The sequence below is a fragment of the Solea senegalensis genome, linkage group LG12 (genome assembly GCF_019176455.1).
Source record: "Solea senegalensis isolate Sse05_10M linkage group LG12, IFAPA_SoseM_1, whole genome shotgun sequence".
Taxonomy (NCBI): Eukaryota; Metazoa; Chordata; class Actinopteri; order Pleuronectiformes; family Soleidae; genus Solea; species Solea senegalensis.
In genome coordinates, this window is record NC_058032.1 from 16,707,554 (window position 1) to 16,728,636 (window position 21,083).

The 21,083-nt window shown below is 43.4% G+C and overlaps 1 protein-coding gene across 1 annotated transcript in view; it reads right to left on the minus strand.

Moving 5' to 3' along the window:
* Positions 1 to 5,838: 5,838 nt before the first annotated feature.
* Positions 5,839 to 21,083, minus strand: part of efnb1 (ephrin-B1) — a 58,459-nt gene continuing 43,214 nt past the window's right edge. Inside the window, exons 3-5 of the mRNA XM_044040048.1 lie at positions 17,367 to 17,459; positions 12,166 to 12,282; positions 5,839 to 10,032 (exon numbers count right to left, since the gene is read on the minus strand). Coding sequence (XP_043895983.1) covers positions 9,641 to 10,032; positions 12,166 to 12,282; positions 17,367 to 17,459 — 602 coding nt within the window. The 3' untranslated portion in view covers positions 5,839 to 9,640. The remainder of the gene's footprint in view (positions 10,033 to 12,165; positions 12,283 to 17,366; positions 17,460 to 21,083) is intronic.

Below are 21,083 nucleotides of genomic sequence, written 5' to 3' on the forward strand. Positions count from 1 at the left end.
CAGTATGAAAGGTCTGTTCTGATCTCTTTAATGCAACTGACATTGAGAGATCCTTCGCTTCTGCACTGACTGAAAGATATTATTATTCTGTCATTGTCATTGTCAAACAGTCTCACACACACACACACACACACACACACACACATTCTATCTGTCAGCATCCTCCATCTCTATACGCCCACAGATGTGGCTTAGTATTTAGGTCAGTTAGTCTGCAGTTGGGTGGTCAGCAACGCTTGTATTAGCTTGAGTTTCCAGGAACTGATACAATAGAGCAGTCAGCTCTGCGGCCACCCCGGAGAGGCCCGGAAGTGCAGCTCTTTGTTAATTATAACCGACAGTGTTTGCTTACGGACACCAAACAGCATTAAGGTCCTGCTAATGACAACAAGACACAAATGCTGTGATCCAGTTTACAGTTACTAGAATATTACTATTATTATGATAAACTCAGTGGAACCGCTACTGCTACATGCATAGTGAAGTCAAGCTACGGTTGTAGCGGCAAGTAATTCCACCTCCGCTCCATGAGGTGGCGATACGCTTGCTTTTAGCGTGTTTGTATTTGATTTGGTATTTGATCTCCCACCACCTTGGAGTCACCTCTTGATACAAATGTAACACTATAAATTGCAATTACTGTATATTATAGTTGTCTTATTTACTCCAAACAAGTGGTGTTTGTTTAAAATCACAAAAGTGGCCTGCTACTGATTTTCATTTTCGTAAAGTGAAGCACTAAGTGTGGTGATACTAAACTTGGATTGAAAAATAACACAATACAACGGCAGACAATGCATAAAACGTGAAACACATGTGCATTCTTCAACTCCGAAATAAAGCCAAATAACTTAAAATAAAAATGCTTAGATATATAAATGTATCCAAACATATGTTGATTGTCTTTTTTCTTCACAGACTATTGCGGCCCCCTGGTGATGAGGGGGCCCCAAGCAGCCGCTTAGTTCGCTTATGCCTGGAGCCAGCTGTGTGCAGCATGTCTCTCTCTTCATGTAGGTGCACATGTTAACTCACGAGACCGTATGTCACATGCATGTCATGCGAGTGAGAAGGGCATCGCTTTTTCAGAATAGACCTTTCTTTTGTTTTTCACGCAAGCTGTGCATGTCCCACAGCAAAAAAAAAAAATCAGTGTACCATCACATACTGCACATTTGGTTTCCGGTTCAGCGTGTGGTGAGTTGTTAGCATGTGAAGGGCCGTTTCGGGTCTTCGTACCATCCATTAAATTCTTTAAGCTGACAGAGCATAAAATCTGTCTCCTCTTTTAGTCCAAGAAGCCCAAATAATTTGCGCGGCCTGAATCCCCCGATGTATTTGTCCCTGTTGTCTTATTCTTCTGTGTTACGGCTTCATTTCTGAGTTTGAGTTGAGGAATTAGAACTGTCAAATCCCACATGCATTATCTGCGTGTGTTTGTGCTACTTTGAAAATTTAGATTTGGACTAACATGTATTTTAAAACTGCTGTTTTATTCAGGCTAACAGAATAATTTGTTTTTTTAAGGTCAAGTAAAAATGTAATTGCTGTATTACTGCTGTTTTTTTTATTCAATTATCAGTATGGTGATGATTTTGATAAATATTTTCAGGGCTAATGTTTCATTACATCATAATGTGAACGTCACAGGACTGCTGGTACGAGTGTTTCAGTACTCTTGTGCAGTACAGTAGTTGTGCACAGGTTTTTCGTTCACTATAACCAGGCTCAGTTTTTTAACCATGTCGCAGAACACACTCCGTATTTTCCTAAATATTTTACCATTGCCATTCAATATTCTTCACTTCTCATTAAATATTTTAGGCGTTCATTCCATATTCCCTGCTTTTCTAAAATATTTCATAGCCTTTCCCGCAACACACTTCTAAAAATTCTTGTTCGGAGATTTGTTCATAATTAATAACTTTTGATATTTTTATTCAATATGCTCAGGTTCAACACTAACTCATACTGTCTTCCAAAATGTAGGGAACAGTTTCACTTTCAAGTTACATTGATTCATTTTCATTGATTTATTTCCATTTTTTTGGTCAAATAACTGGATTAAATACCAATGACTCAGAAGATATAGTACATATGCATTTTTTTCTCCATGATTTTTATGGTCTTTTCTGGATCTACCTAGTATTCTGTTCTTAGCTGTCAGTCAGCCAGTGCCAGCACACAGAAAGTTTCACCAATATCAACAAAGAATAAATGGAAAAAGGCTATTACACTACAGTGGCAGTGGGTGTTGCAGGGGGTGAATCTTTTGTAGTGTTAAACATCAAGAGCAGTTTGAGTGAAAGGGGGGAAATGAGAGCATCAGAGGGAACCAAAGCTTCGAGGCATAATAGTGTAATTGGAAAAGTGTGCAAATGCATTTTGGAGTTGTATAAATGGCCAGCAGAGATAATGCCTGAGATTCGAGGCATGGCCTAAATGAGAGTAAGTTAGAGGAGGAGAGCGGCGGTGATGCTGAAGGGGCAAATGAAGTGTGGGTTTTAAATTGGGGGGAAGGAAAAGGGGATGGAAATGTGATGTTTTCAAAGATGGAGGAACACATCAGAGAGAGAAGGGGAGCTGTTTCTCTTTAAGTGTAGGAGGGAAATAAAGAAAGGGAATAATTCCCATTTTCTTTCTTGAGCTCCACACCTGTGACCCAGCAGCCAGCCGCCTGGGTGGAGAGTGTGTGTGCGTGTGTGTGCATTTTTGAGATTCTCATGTGTGTAAAGTCTCTTAGGTTCTCTCACCCAATGCATGATTGATGAGTCTCGGTCGGACCTGGATCTCTGCCATGGCCCAGGCCTGATCAGGCATGTTCTGGTCATAACAGTGCCATCAATATATGGCTGACGGCTGTGTGTGTGTGTGTGTGTGTGTGTGTGTTACTTTTTAGAACCTTTTCTGGCATAAACACTGACCTTGTCGGTCCTCAAAACCTGGTCCTAATGAGGCAGAGGAACTGGTTAAGTTTAGGGCTAAGACATTAACTGGTTCTGGTTAAAGTTAGGGATATTGCCTTGTTTAGGCTGTCTAAATGAATGGAATTCAATCCTCTGTCCTATGGAAAATAGCTGCAAACCTGTGTGTGTGTGTATGTGTGTGTGTGTATGTGTAATGAAACATGAAAGAGAAGCAAACAATAACCCCAGAGACCCACTTTGGTGGAATTTCCATTTCCTGGCCCTCCAAGGGATTAAAGAGGAACAATGTTTAGATATAGTTCCCCCTCATTGATTGGAATTTGGATCACATTAATTAGGCCTTTCATGCACGATCCATATGTTACTGTTTGACTAATGAACTCTCGTCCATGGTTTTTCCTGCTCTCAGTTTCAGCAGCCACGTGGCCTCTCAGGTTTCCTCAGCGCCGCTCTGAGATTGACCAAAAAAATCTGCTTGATATTTGATGAGCAGCATTTGATGAAAGGCATTAGCAGGCCTGCATTATTTATGAACGGCGAGAGATGCATTAACTCATTAAATATGTATATGCACATTACATGAGAAAGAACATGTCCCATAGCATGTCATATTGATTATGGCGTGAGTTACGAGCGTTGCTCCGCGATCCATATGGAAAAACATTAGGAGATGGGATGCTACACCAAAATCATTTAAGCGCTCCATTGACGGGCCTCCCCCCCCCTTTTAGGATGCACAGTCACGATTGAGGAGTTGCAGAGTTTGAACTCCCTTGTTTTAACAGATCAAGTAGAGGGTAGAGTCTGCACATGCAGCAGATTTTGTGTGGGAGCAGAGTGTGTGAAATAAAGTGGGGGGAAACGGTGCCAACTCCACTGTTAAAAGAATTGTACCAGTCTTATTGAATTCTTTTCCTGATCTGCTTTGCTATCATGTTACATCTCCTGCTGATAGCTGTATTTTCTTTGCACGGCTCCGTCATGGCACTGGCCTCGCAGCCTTGTCAGGACTGGAAACGACTTTGCTTGCAGGCAGTGATACAGAGGTAAATAGAGTGACAAGTAAACTATGCTAATGCACAACCAGTCACTCATCATCTGAAGGAAGCAAACGCCCACTGCATTCTAAAATGAATTACTCAACTAAAAAAAAACATGCATTGCTTCCTCACCTTAAAAGACCCTGCACTCATTTAGTTTCTATCTCTTTGACAGTAATTACTATGGTGGCTATGGATTGATATCATGCAATTTATGTACCAGTTTAAGAAGAAAGTGAAACATCTTTCCACTCATAAGTGGCAAGTTTGCTCTGCCTGTAGGTGTCCTCGCCTCAAAAGTGACCCTATGAAAATTTCTGTCCAATTTACTTATTTTCCACAGACTGAAGTGGATGTTGCTTCCTTGGAATTAGTATTCATGATCATGGATGAAAACGAGTGAGAGTTAAATTGTTCCCAAGCCAGCTCAAACTGCTGGCAGCTGTTACTTTCCCAGGTGACTTGTTTCATCTAAAGACATGTGAGCCACCATGTTGAACAAGAAAAAACAACGTGGGCAATTACACTCGCTCACATCCACTGAAAACTCAAGGGGGTATTTGCACCATAGTTTTTTTTTTGTTTTTTTTTTTTAAATTTAGTGGAGTGTAAATGTTTCTAATGAAGCAATATTTAAGTTTGTAAAAGTGTAATAACATCCCATAAATAAGAAAAAAAGAAGAAATAATGCCCTGTTTTATGTAACACCTGTTAACCCATGAACTTGCGGATTAATTCAGTTAAATGTAAAACTAATATTTAATTTAAATAAGGAGCTATAAATAAAGCTCATATTTAATTTAATAAGGAGACGATGCATTTTCCAGAACCACAGAGAGTAAAAATGCTGCAGTGCATGCTGCAACAGTAGTCTTTTCTTATTGTGTCATGATGACCCTGTCGTAGAACAACAGAACAACCCTTTGGCAAGTGTGCACGCACACACACACACGCACACGCACACGCACACACACACACATGCACACACACACGCACACACAGAAAAAAGTCTTATCCTATATACCAAAAAGCATGCAGTCACACACAGTAGCTCGTGAGGGGGAAGGTTTTAATAAATCCACAGTGCTGTGGATCCATGGTGGTGTCTCGAGACCGAGCCAGGAAACCAGATGAGCGTACCTGCCCTGGGGCACACGGAGTGACAGCGAGGGTGGGGGCCAGAGTGGGGGCTGGGGTCGGTGAGGTTGGGGAGTGGGGGAGTTGGTGTGGCAGTGAAGCCACAGGCATGTTCTGTCTCTCATTGCGCTGACTGTTTGACTCCCCTGTCATTAGTCTCGTCACTCGCCCCTCTGCGTCCCTCCAAAAGCCGAGCCCACAAACACTGATGTGTTTGTCAGGGTAAAAAGCGCAATCACTTTAATAACATTTCATGCCATCTCTGCTTTCACCAAGGACTTGGGAGTTTGTTCTTCAGTCGGATAAATGCAGACTGTAATTCCAGACAAACGCAATGGAAATGCCGAGTGCAGCCAATCAGATTTAATCATGTATGAAGAAATGTAATTTTGGAGGACATCAGGGCAGAGCGGGTTGATATGGGTATTAGTTACTATGCAAAAAGGCGTGTCCATACTCCCCGAATATGAATTTATGAAGCCTGCTTGTGATTTCAATCTGACTAATGTATCAGAACAAACCCATCTGTGCAGCACTGACCCCTGAGGTGAGGGGTTGGGGGGGTGGGGGGGTGGTATGTGTTGTGAGCGTGGGCGGTTGGTTTATGCTCCCACCATGAACCAGTGAGTGGCCAGTGAGATGGGAAATGAAATCTTTCACCCTCATTTCCAAAGCTGAAAGGAAAAAAAAACAATGAATGAATGAAGGGAGAAAGAACATCAGTCGACAGCGGGTTCCATGGGAAAAATTTTATTCATCAATAATGCAGATGTTTCCAAACTGGTGGAACGTTATTTCCATTGTAGCTGGTGCCAATATGTTACGCTGAGAAGCGGCAAAAAAAGTGAATGGCAAAACAAAAACAAAAAAAAAAGAAAAGAAACGAAAGAAAATAACAAAACTTGACAGTTATGATTCAAACAAAGGGAAACAAAGTCAACAGGTTTTGCTTACACATGCACATTGAAAAATAATACTGTGGCTTTGAACAATAGCAGAAATCAACCTACAGTGAGACTCATACCGTGAGCGACCAACATCCTTGTGCTAAATTAGGAAAGAGAGATGACAAAGGAGAAGGGCGGAGGGAGGGAAAGAGAGGCAGAGAGAGCAACTTTAAAACAAAGGACCGCCTGGGAGATAATGAGTGGTGTAAACCGGATGATTTATTAGCGGGTGCAGCACGGTCACACTCTCATACGTGGCCCCTTTTTCTTTTTTACTCTCCATTTCTCTCTCCCTCACTGTCTCCGTCTCTCTCCATCTGACTTATTAAAAAGGAGAAAGGATTAATCACTGAGGACCAAAAATATTTTTGTTACGTCTCATAATGGAGTGGAAGGTGTAGATACCTCAAAGGCAGTGGAATAACACAGTCTTCATATGCAGAGTTAAGTGCTGTCTCCAACAGGGAAGGGGCCTTATCATTATCATGACTTATCCATTTCAAAGCTGCTCACTGACTTCAGTCCTGAACAGTTTCTGAGCAATGAAAATCCTGTTGAATGGCAACATAAAAACTCTGAACCCCAGTTGTTGTTGGTGGTGTTTTTTCTTTCTTTTTGTTTTAACACATGTGGTAACAAAGACTTATTCTTTTGACAATACTGGACACTGCGAAAAGAGACAGCGTGTGTGTCTGCTGCAATATTCAGTTTATCTCTAAAAGAAAATAAAATAAAAACATATTGCAAACAGAGACAAAAATGCAAGGATTCATACAAAACACACTTTTAAAAAGACAGCTATTTACAAACATCCTCCATTACAAAAATCTAATCTTAAATTTTTTTTTATTATGAGCAGTTTTCAGGTGGAATTACATCTTAAATTGGGCTCTATCCATATATTTACATTTCTCTGATATTCCCCCCCCCGCTTAATTTTTTATTCTCCCCCAAATTTGAATAATATTAAGTGGTCACGAGAATGAATGAAAATGAGATATGGTTTGTGGTAATTCGGTAATGACTCCCTTGGCTGGTTTAGGTGAACGGATGCGCACTGACGCGAAACAAAAATATTTGATCTGGATGTGTTTCACAGAGGGCCACTGAGGGCTGCATGCTGAGTTAAAACACAGGACCACTAAAGCATGAGCAGCTGTTTAGGCTGTTAACTTTAAGGTTAACGACACGCAAAAGCTATTGGAGTCTTCCCTGTGTCTTCAAGCTGGGCTGCCTTTTATCCCAGCAGTGTATATCAGTGGATGGCGATAGTTTGTGGCAGCAGATGATAGGTCCGTCCGCTGGTGAATAAACATTCACCGGCAGTCTGACCGTTTGACTGGAGATAAACCCGGACCCGTCAGTCTGTGCATGTGTTTGTACGCACATGTGCATTAAACGTCAGCTCAGTGTCTGCGTGCTGAGGAATGGCCGTCCTTATCTCCTCTCCTCTCACACATCATTAACTGGGACTGCGGCGCTTCGTATTTTGGCGGCTACACTGTTCGGAGCACCTACCTCTAGTCCAACCTCCCCATCCAAAAGAAAAACAGTCTGCTCTGCTGCTTAAAAACCCCATAAGCATTCACACACACATACACACACACACACTCAGAGAAAAACTGCAAATATAAGCACAAAAAAAACACCTACATGTTCACACAGACAGATTCAATCACCACCCCTCCCTCTACCCCACCTGAAGGCGAGCTTCAGTGTGCACACATGTTCATGCACCCGGCTGCAGTAAATCCTGCCTCGGTGCCGCTGCCCTGGGCTGTGTGATAGCTGAGCTGCAGTGTCCTCGCAGCCTGCACACCTTGACTGTGGAATATTTCTGCACAGCATTTTTTTTTTTTTTTTATTCACAGCACAACTGGTGAGCGGATGGAAAAATTAATACTAAACCGCACCACACCCGCCATCCCCCCCTCATCCCCCACTACCTCCTCCTCCCTGCCAAACCCCCTCCACCCAGTACCCACCGCCATCTTGCTCTCAGGTTAAAGCCAAGTCACAAGAACATTTTCTCCTTCATCTGCTGCTCTCTCTCATGCTCTCCTCTCACTCACTCTCCTCCCCGGCTGGTGAGTGTGGGCATGGAGATGGCACACAGATTAGTCACACGCTGGCGACACCGCTGACTGCACACTCCACTGACTCATGTACAGATGGCAGCCAATTGGCATCTGACAGTAATGTATCCCAATCTTCAGCCGTAGCGTGCTCTCCAACTTATATATAGGGCATCCTACCTATGTAGGCCAGGCAGTCAGCACTGAGCACCCAGGCTCAGGCAGCAGGCACATACTAACTGTTTGATTCTTACACCGTAGCACCAGAAGCTAGAACAAACAAATATCAACATGCCTGCCAGTGTACGGAAAATCATTCTACCCTGAAAAAATCAGACTCAATAAAACCTTCAGTTGATGCCAGTTAGGTCTTGGGCATGTCTTCCGGAAAGTCGGGCAGCCTGGTCTGTCTTCTTTTTGAAGCACATGACACAGTAACTTACTGTTCTACCCCTAAGCCAACAAGTCTGCCTGGATACTAGACTGGTCTAGACATGTCCGAACAAACACGCACACACACACACACACACACTCACTCACTCATTCAAAGGACACAAGTCATAAATACCAGAGTAATGGCAACACTCACTAGGACTAGTGGAGGAGGGAGTATTACAATAAAAACACACACAGTCACATACATGAACATGAACAGACACACCTCGACGTCAGCAGTCCAGCTAATCCTTTTCGGGGGGGGATGACTGCAATGGATGACATTGGTAGTGAAAGGATGGGGGTAATAATGATGATCTATTCAACTCTATACATTGTGCACTTGTAGGAAAAGTCTAACAAAATACAACTGCTTTGTGAACTGACTCAGGGTTTGAGGAGATCCTCCATCAAAAATAGTTAAGTAAGGCAAACATCAGAGGTGCGAAGGGAGAGGAACACATCGTTTCACACACTGTGTCTGATACCTGAGCTATCTGGAGAGTTTCCTGGTCCAGCACAGAGCCCTGACTAATACACACACATGCATGCTGACACACACACACACACACATAAACTGCAGGCTGAGTGGCGGTCGGGGCCTGTGTCAGCCTGTTCCTGGCTGGTGTGCTAGGGTGGTGTGTTTAATTGGGTGTAGCACAGACTGTACTTCAGGGAACTGAGATAAGTTATATCCTGCCCATTAAAGGGGACAGCAAACCAGGAAGCTAAAGTTCCATCTGTTGGTTTGCTACAGCCCTGCCCCCCTGTTGGTGCCCAGCGGGGAGACGTAGAAGTTGGGAGGTGGGGGGAGGAGGAGAAGGAGGGTGGGGATATTTCAGACAACCCAAACAAACAAAATAAACCTCTCATCAGTCAGCTCACAACCCCGCTGGTTACTGGTCAGTGCATGTCTCTCCAGATTTGTGCAGCAGGTGGTAGAAATAACAGGGGCTTGAAGAAACATCAAGTCCCCAGAATGCAAAGGAAGGTGTTCTTCCCAGGAACATAAATCAAGCGCTCCCCCTTTCTCTCTCTCTCTCTCTCTCCTGGCTGTGTCGCTGGCTGTGCGGAGCATGTCAGACTTTGTAGTAGATGTTGGCGGGGCTCTGCGGCGGCATCTCCTGGACAATGTAGACGGGGTGGCCATAGTCGCCGCTCACCTTCTCATAGTGAGGGCAGTAGTTGTTCTCTGTCCGCAGCGGAATGATGATGTCACTGGGCTCAGTGCCAGCTGTGCCCCCGGGCAGCTTGGGATTGGACAGCGTGCTGAGCGACAGTGCCGAGGGGCGGGGCTGAGAGTGGGTATTTTTCCTGGCGCGCTTGCGCATCTTGATGAGCAGGATGATGAGGAGTAGGATGAGCAGGAGGAAGATGATGCAGCCCGCCACAATGGCGGAGAACACGGCCACTCTGGATCCGAAGATGCTGTCTGTGTTTGACGAGGAACCCGGGTCCTGATTCATGTGGTCTAGACAGAGAAATAAAAAGAGCCATGAGTTAGACACTGCACAAAAGTTATTATGGAGAGAGGAAGGGTCAGAGGAGGAAGAGCACATTGTTTTTACTGAAGGAGGGGTAGTCTAGCTTCCCCATTTTCGAGATTTATTACATGAAAAAAGGGTACATCAAAAAGATGGTTTTCACATGTGCCACTAAGTTCTACTTGGCCATATGCAGACAATATGGGTTGGGGTGCGAAAGCCCTTCAGCACATTCGCCTCTTCTTGTTTCACTCAGTTGGTAACTGTTAAAACAGTTTATTTAGCAGCTATTTATTTACAAATTGAAAGTGGCTGCACATGTATTTTCACCATTTGTTTGAATAAATATTGCTGTTATTGTCTGACAGAAAATCATAGTCCAGAGTACGCAGTCACAACCCCAGGGACGTCCTTTGCCGTTTCATGAAATAAAACATTTGGATTTATGAGCGCCTCCTCCCTGCTCAGAGACTGCTACACAATCACAGGTCTAATAACATTCGCAGCGATCCTGTCCTGCCCTGTCATATCTAGATCTTACTGTTCTGGTGCTGGATCAACAATGATCACAGCCCTGTTGATTTAATCCCATTGAATTACGTCAGTCAAAATTGCCTCCCAATGAAATCTGCAGTCGTTGCTCAGCAAAACAAAGATCCCTGCTCCGATAAGAGTGCAGGCTTCGTGACCAGTGGAGGCCACCATATTACGGCACAGGCCAAGTGAGATATCAACCAAAAATGAGGAGGGCATATCTGAACATCTGATTTTATTTATCCTTTTTATTTAGGATGGGGGAGAGACATATGGGGTTGACTCAACTCCCCACTGACTGAAATCTGAGAAGAACCAAATCTGTTTTCCATGTATGTGTGCAGCTAAAGAGCAGGACCCCCCACACCAACATGCACCACCTCTTTACTGTCCATTACCCCCCCACACACACGTACACACAGACACACAAATGCCTCATACCTCCAGAGACTGCCCTCCCCACTAATGACTGTGACTCAGCACTCCGCTGACCACTCTGCACTTAACCATTTAGTGAGAGGAGGATAACGGCCTTATCACAACTCAGTGACATCATTGAAAGCTACTGAGTCCAGCTTTTATCGGCGAAATCAGACTCGCAAGGAATTTTTGTACAGTCTGGGCACTGGAGGACAGAGCAGGAGAGAGGCTGTCAGACATTTCATTCCGGAAATATCAGCCCCTCAAACCACAGTGACACATCCTTCATTCCACCCTCCACTTCTTCACTTGACGTAATCACTGATCTAACAGTGGTAGACAGGTAAAAGCCCAAGAATAGGGAAAAGTGACATTAGGAGGGAACTCTTATTATATTGTGTCAAATAAGCAATTACTAAGTGAGGACAACTTATCACATTGGGGCAGGCAGAACAGTCTGTGCTGAAGGAAGTTTGTGGCATACAAAGTTGTGGAGTAAGTCAAAAAGTTAGTGAAGGGAGAGAGAGAGGGAGAGAGAGAGAGAGAGAGAGAGAGAGGAAGTTCCTCCAGAGGGAAGCAGCAGCTATGAAAGGTGTTGTTGAAAACAGGAAACAAGCAGAGCCCCGAGCATCCGAGGAGGCTGAAGTGACTTCTTCATTTATCTCTGTGTTTAATCTTCACTGATCTGTGATTCTACAGATGTTTTAAAAAGGCATCTCATAAAGTAGTAGTGAACCTTTGAGTCTCTTTGGGTGCAGCACAACCTTTGTGTTTCATCTGATAACGCAATTTGAGCCATATTTCTTTTTTAGGAGGGGTTCAATTTGGAGTTATTTGTAGTCATTCTTTAACTGATTATCATTTTGTTCTGTGCAAATGGTTTTACATCTATTCTAGCACAGTGACCCCCAGCAATCAAAAGGAGTGCCTGCGGCAAAAGACAGCCGCATGAGAAAGAGGTACTTTGAGTGAGTCAACGATTATTTTTATTTTATTTTTTTTGTTTAGGCTAATTGTGATTAACTCTTGGAAAAGCCCTTGAGGCTGTGAACATTTCAAAACCCTTTTCTTAGAAGAAAATTTGCACTCTCGAAACACAAAAGCATTCTGCAAAGAGTCTCAAGAAGCTGTTTATGGGTGTACTGTTTGTCTGTCAATCTGCTCACCAGGATTTCCTGGCATCTCAGGCCCAACGCGACCTTGGTCAGGCGGACTTGGACTGGACTCTGGTATGGCGTTGTCTTCTGGAGCCTCCGGCGCCACAGGGTTCACCGCGTTTGGAACTGTGGGAAACAGAAAACACAGAAACTCAGCCTTGGCACGCTGCACATGCTGAATTACAATGACTTGTTCCTCTGTACTGGCATGGTTCCTTTTTTTTTATTATCTTTTGATATATCATTTATACAGAGAGAGAGAGAAGGTTATCTCTGCTTGCGCTGAAAGCATCTCAGAAGTGAAGATGAAAGCCCAAAAAAGAGGAAGAACAAGTTAGCAAACGTCTGTGAAACACAACAGTATCCCTGTCCTGTCGTAAAAAATGAGCTCACATCTACATCAGCTGCTCCTTCAGCAAACACTCAGACAGGCATTTCCAACACTGACACATTCATGAGAGCGTAGCACACACACACACACACACACACGCGCGCGCACGCATGCTTGCAAACACACATATATGCACACACCTAGAATATACTTACAATACACTTAGGCATGGCAGAATGAGGGTAAAGTAGTTATATATTAACTTTTTATTGTTTTACATTATTCATCACGTTAAAAGGCCATAATATGCCTTATTTATTGCTATGGCTTTAACTCTGCCGGAGAGAGGCACACTTCTGAAGAGGAGAGAATAGGAGTACAGGGAGAGCAGGGGGAGACGAGGCGAAGCGGGGAGGAGGGGGCCGCAAAAGCTCCGAGGAGAACGCAAAGGAAACAGACAGTTTATCTGTCTGTCTGTTGTGATTTCAGCACACACACTTTGAAGTCTTTGTGCGGTAAACACTGGTGGGTCCATGGCGTGGCTTTTACGAGGGCAGGGCCAGCAGACGGGGGACTGTTATAAACTATTACCGATGCCGGTCAGATGGATTCCACAGCACGCTATCAGATGCCTCTCCTCTATCAGGCCTTATCTGCATCTGCCCAAAAGCCTGCTCAAGGCGTGTGTGAGAAATAGAGAGGAGGGCGTGTGGGGAGGCAATTTACATCTGAGTCCCTCATGGCAAGTGTGTGTCAGCGTGCATATGCGTGTGTGTGTGTGTGTGAGAGAGAGAGAGAGAGAGAGAGAGGGGATAGCAGTCTGTTTGCTATTTCCAACCCAGTTTGACTTGTCAGGAGAAAAGCTTTGGATGTGGGACTTCAGGCACTTTGAACGACAGAAAGAAAAAAATTGAGCAAGATAAAGAAAAAGAAGAAGAAAGAATATGAATCCATTGCAGTGTCCACTTCTTGGTGACAATAAGCACACTATTTACATACTGATCTCCTCTTCCTCATCTATTGTTCATATCCTGACCATCACACGGCCCCATACTGATTGCAGCAGTGTTGAATGTAGCCATGAGCTGTTGTGTGCCGTCAATAATTGATGAGAAAGGACAGGAGTGAGAAGTGGGAACATTCACGCATGGCAGAGGATATGAGAGGACACAGTGATCTGATTCACTCCCTACTTATAGACCAACACTGTGTCAACCACTGAGCATGTGCAGGGAGCGTTGTAATGTTCTGACCCATTTTTCTGTGTGTACTGCTGACATTTCTCTTAGCTATGCAGACAGCAACTACCTCAGAACTGCCAGCCCGCCAGGAGGAGGGAAAAGGCGGCGGGGGGAGTGAGAGCGAGGGAGACAATGATCGAGCGACACTGGGGAGAGACAGATATGTAAGGAGAGGTAGAAAGGGAGGAAGAAAAAAAAAACGAGGAGGGAGGGTGTGAGCGAGGCAGTGAGTCAACATATTTCTAATGAGCACACTGAAATGATGTGCTGCAGGGAAAAAAAGAGCACCGAATAGCGATGGATGTATAAAATATGGGCACCTCACACTTTCCCTGTTCATTCAGTGTCTCTTCCCGCTTTACGTCACATTTAATATGAAGACAAAAGACGGAACACGAGGTATTTAAGGCACAATTAGATATCAATGTGTCAGGGCGCGTAACTTCCTGCAAATGGTGATGATTCAACATGATTAAAAGCGGGAGCGTTTCCACGGTACCATGCAACTGTAACGTTAAAAGAATGGGAACATTTTACCCGCTGTTATGAGTCACCGAAAAATCAGTACAACATGCAAAGGAGTGGACATATGGAGAGATCTTGGAGACTTGGCTAGAGAGAGTATTGGCATTCAGCTGCAGAGACAGAGGAAATGTGGCTTAAACACAATACCATCTTGGGTCAGCGCCGAGTGTGTGAGTGTGGCTGCAGAAAGTAGTCGAGTCTCCCGCTGCATGCAGTATAAGGACTGTTTTCATCACGCATCAGTCTTTTAAGGGACTTTTTCAATACATTGATTTAAATGTCAGAAAGTAGCGAGCTCTCCACAGTCTCCCAGAGGCCAAGGTGATGTCTCCAAACAGTCCACGAGCCAAATGCTTTTAATTTATAATTAATTAAAACACAGAAAAGTGGCAGATTTTCTCCGTTCCAAGTCCAGGAATCAGCAACTATTTGCAGTTTTCTGCTTGTTAATGAGTCGCTGGTATAAATGACTATCAAATGAATTTTCTGTCGACACTTAAGCCAATTAATCAGCAAATCTTTTCAGCACTGGCAACCCTTAATGGCACCTTCATTATTTTCCCAGGAAAAACAATTGCCTAGAAATGGTCCACAGCAGCATAATCAAAGTTTCTGTCAATGCACTAATTTCTCACTGCCCTTCTTCAAACAATTACTGGGTCGGATGGGCAAATTATGCACCAACGATTTCATCCACAGAAAAGGATTTAGTCTATATATTTTAATAGATTAAATAGTAGCAGCTGGGCCAACGGCATCTTTTCTAACAAGGTTTTTAGGGCACATTGACTGTGAGTGACAGCTCGCTTCAGACTTCTGTGGGAAATGAGTGCATGGCTCTGGTGAAGTTGAGGAACAGCCGGCAGCCACAGAAACAGACAGAAGCTGAGGAGGAACTTTCCTAGAACTTTCCTCGAACTCGACATTTCCTTTCTCCAGTTTCATTAACACGTTCACAGGAGTTTGTCCGTTGTGTGTGCATTCACGTAACTATGTTGTAATTTGGCGACGGTGTTACAACGCTGGTGCTGTCAAATGCTGTAATTGACCTACATGGGGAGACAGTGTGATACCTGTCTGTCTGTCTGAGAATATGGGTCGGTGCTTCTTTTTTTTTTTACTTCACTGTATCTGCTGAATTTGTTCTGACTCGGACCTCGCGAGCATCAGCAGCTTGTTAGCTTCTATTCTCCTACTGACTGCCATGGATACACTGCTGTCATCCAACTAGCCAACATTCAAATATCTGCACTCAAATGTGCACACACACACACACACACACACACGCACACACACATTTTGCAGATTGCTCAGCAAGTCCCAGTTTATTTCTGACATGTTGAGATCCAGCTTTAAAGTTGGAATCATTGCGGCAGGCAGATGTTCCTCTCAGATGGTTAGTGTCTATTTCAGTCAAAACAACCACACTTAGTGAAGGGGTGTTTACAGAGTCACACATCTGTGTACTAAACCCTGTCAAAAATCAGGATATGGATGTCCATATACTGAATAACGTTGCATCTAAAAGTGAAATGTATGATGCAAACCAAATGCTGTGTCCGAGGATATCTAAACAAAGCCAGTTTGTTTACTTCCAGCACTTTAAGATGACTTAGCCCCGGCGACCGCGCATGCACGGACATTTCTGTTCCCCCGATTAACGAAAATCAGGTGGAAGAACATCTGCAAACTCTTCAAACTCGTCCCTTTGAGTTTGTATATAAAGCGATTTATTCAAAAACACAATGTGAGCCTAGTAGAGGTGGGGAACATGATAACAATCTTTTATCACAAGAAATGAAACTTTGCAGCACTGTATCAAAAATCTATCTAAATCAAATTAGAAAGTAGTCAGATGGAGTGTTCCTTAAAGACAAATATAAACACGGCACATCTAAGAAATCAGGGTACTTCATCACACTGAAGCAAAAATCCTGCAAATCCAATAAAGCAGTGCACGAGGCAGTCTTGCTTATTGATTTGCACTGCTGCCTGCAAATCTAAGTTATTAAAGGGACAGTTCCCTCAGTGTCAGTGGTTTGCTGAGACAAATCTCTTCTATTATTTATACCGACCCATTTCTCACTTTGTGAAAAACACAGCTGCTTAGCATTTGGAGCCAGTACATGAATAATTGAAAACCTTTTCTAATCAACAATAATGAACTATAATGTGTTGTAACCACAAATCTGAAGTGGTTATTTAGTACTCATTTATAAGTGTTTAGATTTTTTTTGTTGGTCAAAAGTAGGCAAACGTTTCGTCAAACTTAACGTGCATTGTAATTGAAAAAGTTTTAAACCCATCTGGATAATTGTACTAATAAGTGTACATACCTATAAACAGTTAACAAAAGTTTTATTACACACTGTAGGAATTTGTTTATGAGCGTAATTATACATCATTAAATATAATTATAGCTCTTTCACACTGGGTTGTCGAATACCCATTGAGAGAAGACATTTCACTATTTGTTTACTTATCTATATTTTACGTTTTTTGGTGAAGTTACATGTTGCAGCTAAATGTCCCTCACCTCATCCCTCACTACCTGGTGTGTTGAAGCCTTCAGTTAGCATCAAAACTCCAAACATGTGTATTTTGTCCATTGTGGGCTATTGTAAAAACATGGTGGTCTAAAATGGCTAACCCTGCTCCTGATAATTAAGTATAAATGTTTTTATCTTCAATATCTGAAAATAACCGTTGATGTTGATATAGCCTGCTAATATATCGTGATGTTTAATTACAATTTCATGTCATAATATTGAGATGAAGAGTTGTACGTTACTACTGGAGTGATTTCAAACATAATTGTGATGGGACACCACTATAGGTCATAGAATGACGGCAGTTGATTTATGCCACAGCTCCAGGTAATGGCATTAAAGACGTCCATATAAAAATTGTTTGAAGTCATCAAAGCTGCTGGCCTCTTCATTTCACAACACAACTTTAAAGCTGTGGAGAGCAGGTCCCGTCAGAGGCTGGTGGCGGACAAAGTCACGCTATTCACACATGGCGATAAATGAAAATGTCACACCAAAGTGAAACATGGCTTTAAGGCATCGGCTCTGTGTTGTGTTCTGCATGTCACATGAGCGCACATTTACCTTGTCCGACTTTCATGATGACTTTCATGGCTCGGCTCCTGCAGGCGCCTCCCTCGCGGTTCTCCAGGCCCTCAACTGTGCCATTGGAGGTTGCTGGAGGGGGCAAAGATACAGATGAAGAGGAGAGGGGAGAAACACAGGGGTGATGCGGGGTGAGGAGAAGAAGAAAAGCAGGAGGTGAGGAGAAAGAGGAGGAGAGAAGACACATTGGTTAATGAGCATGTCCATAACGCACAGAACTAATCAATATTTACGACAAGCACTGATTAGCTGTCCCAGTGATTAGCCATTCTCACCCTCAATCAACCGCCAGCTTTTCTCAAAGTGAAGTCAAATGAATGGAACAACATTAGAGCCTACACTGAGGGAGGGAGGGAGGACGCCAAGGTGGAGACGAGGAACATGGTCAGACCTGTGTGTGTGTGTGTGTGTGTGTGTGTGTGAAAGATAGGGAGAGACAGACGGAAAGCGAGGGAGTATGTTTTTTGGTCTGCGCATAGTTGAGCAGTGAGACATGTCAGCGAGAGTTCCAGCTTCTCGCCAAGTCCTCGAGCAGCTTACTCCCTCTGAGCCACATGTGTCATTACTTTCTGCTAGTGCTGAGAGCTAAACACCTCCCTTAATGTTCATGAGTGTGTGTGTGTGTGTGTGTGTGTGTGTGTGTCATTTACAGTATATATTAGTGTGTGTGTCAGCTTCTTTCCATTTGTTTTAAAGTGTGTGTTCTGCTCTGATTTGAGTGACGAGCTCAGGGTCAACGGTTGTTTATTCAATGTCACATTCACTTCAGACACTGTGACACAATTGGCTGTCTATTTCCGGGCTCATGATAATGACCTAGGGAGACAGAGTGTGACTCTGACCTTTACACTGAGCAGCTAAGCACAAGGCACTTGTAAGGTGTAGGAGTGTGTGTGTGTGTGTGAGAGAGTGTATGTGCATCTGAGTAGGCGCAGACGATGGCAGCTCTAATTTTGGAATTCCCCAAATACTCTCCATCTCCACTTAGTCTGCTGTTTAACTCCCTTCCTCTGAAATGCTATTGTTTATCTTCCTCATGTTTTCTGTCTTTGTCTTTCTCTGCTTTTTTCAATCAGTTCTTTTTTTCTTTTTTTTTTATCCGTGCTATCTGGCTCTACCCCTCCCTTTCCCTCCCTCTTAACTCAATGACCATCTCCCTGGGTGATTGCTTCAGATGCCACCCTCATTATGATGAGATAGTCTTTGAGTGGGTGTTTATCTAATGATGACACTGTGAGACAGACTCAGCTACAGACGGGAGGGGTGGGGGCTCGAATAATGCGTCACAAATATCAAAATACTTCACTCGCCGTCTCTGGTATGATGTATGGATGTTTCTATGTTCATTTCCCTGCTATGAACTAATGTTACATCAAGCAGTGTTGAAATCTGGCTCTGCAGCTATGGAAAAGCTCATCTAGTTGATTCATGCCTTGTCATTCCTAAGCATTATTAATGCTGACATTTCGTTGCCCTGTGGGACTCCAGCTTTGTACCGCGGCGAAAATTGACGAGAAATAAATAATGAATTGCACTAACATTAATTTACATTATCAGATCATACTCAGAGCTCAGAATTACAAAGTGAACCACAACATACTGTTGGAGTACGTGATAATTTGTGAAAATGATTGTGATAACATCGTGTCGGGAAATTCTTACGCCAAACCACACCCCCCGCTGTCGACTCATACTGTGACTGAGTGAACCGGTCACTGAGTGAAATATATATACACGAGGGGTCATCTGGAGCTGAGTGCAGCACACGAACACAAAAATTTCAAATTTACGTGGGCCATTACTGTGAATGAACACTCAAGGCTAAGTGAGTCTTATGATTTATGTAAAGTCTATGCAAGGAGCAGGCCGCTGCTAAAGGAGACATTCAAAGACAGCAAAGTGAACACGTCTGTTTCCAGTCTTAAAGACGCACCGACTCTCAGCTTGAAGGGCCCAAGCGCTGCCACGAGTACTAACCTCATCCTGCCATTTTCCACCCAATTTCACCTCTTCTTTCAATTTGAAAATTTCCAGGGCAAGGTTATAGAAAAATTAGCTCTGTGAAGATCAAGCTCAAAGGCAGTGGAATAATCTACCTCTGTGAGCATCGTGCTATGAATTTTATATCCACTCAGGGGGAGCAGATCTTTTCGGTGTTAACTTACTTCAGTCATTGAAATTAACTATTCCTTCAGGCTCCTGCATTACTGATGTGGCATGATGATAAGTTGGGCCCTGGAGGCCCCTGTTTGTACTAACAACTGAAAGTGAGCTGGATTTAAAAAGAAATGATCACTTTACATGTTGTTTGTACTGAGACCATTTAAAACGTCAAATAATTCAAGACCTTTACTGTTCTCCTGGAAATTCATAATCCGATTAACTGTGTCAAATTGTAAGCACATTTCCTGATGTGAATCCATCCTTTAAGTACTATTCAAGATGGAAATCAGCTACAGATACAACTGTTGAGTGCATTAAAAATGCATTTCAAAAATGTTGCCGTCTCTACTGCTGCATTTGTCATTTTAATCTCTGTTTATCAGAGTATTTAGATCGCTCATGTCAAAAGTTCAAAAAACGGTGATTTGCCAGCCATATTTGCAGACGTGCCAACTTTATAACCTGACTCCAACACAAAGACGCGCTGCCAGCTTTTTCTTTAATCTGAAAGCCTTTCACTCACTCCATCTCCTCTTTCTCTGACTCAATTTTTCTTCCTCTCTAACCCTCTCTCTCGCTTTCTCTCATTTCATCCCCAAACACTAATCCATATCTGGATTTACAGATATTAAAAGGCCGACAGTCATGTCATGTTTTGGAGAGAGGAAACCGGGGAACTGGGTCTTCCTGTCTCAGCAGGGAGATAAAAACACAAGGGGATAAAGTAACGACAGGACGAAGAACAAAGAAACCAGTCCGCTGCTAATGATTTACTGAAGAGAACTGGTTCAATGTTAGTGGCCCAGAATACCAAAAGAACTGGTCATTGCATGAAGGAATTTTTTTTTTTTTTTTTATAAAGCAGTTGGCTCCAAAGAGAATTTTTTGTAAGATTTAGGGCCTTTTTGTGGGTGTGGATCATTGGCCGCAGAATGACTAGAGGGAGAACAAAAGATCTACAGCTGCTGAAGTCATAAGAGAAACCAGGTGCCAAATGTTGATGTTGGGAAATATCTACAGTACAAAGTATCAGCCAAGAGAAAGCCATACAAGGGTGAGAGCTGGCCCACAACAAACGCTCCCGTTCCAGTTCTACACACGTACCGCTGCCGCTGACACATTAACGTGCGTATATGAATGCACACACTTGCATTATGCAAAAAATGCACACAGATTTCACAAGGACATTTGGGGCAGAGTGGAAGGACTGCTCCCCGAGGTGCTCCGAGGAGAGGAGTGGGAGATGTGTGAGAGATGTAGTGCTGACTGGTCCAGACGACGCACACAAGGTAAGGCGAGAGTGCAAAACGGTGGTCTATATTTATTCTCAGGTCTGCTAAATGAGGTCACTCAGGTGGTCCTGCCGAATACATTCCCCATCTCCATCATGAATCATCTGCTGCTTATTATTCCTGTCCAGCCCAAGGGGGGCTTGCTTTCATACGGCACAATGTGCGCTGTGTGTACACGCATGTTCATGTGCTCCGGTGTCGATGCGTGCGCGTGCGCGCTGACGTGCCCACAGCACAGAAA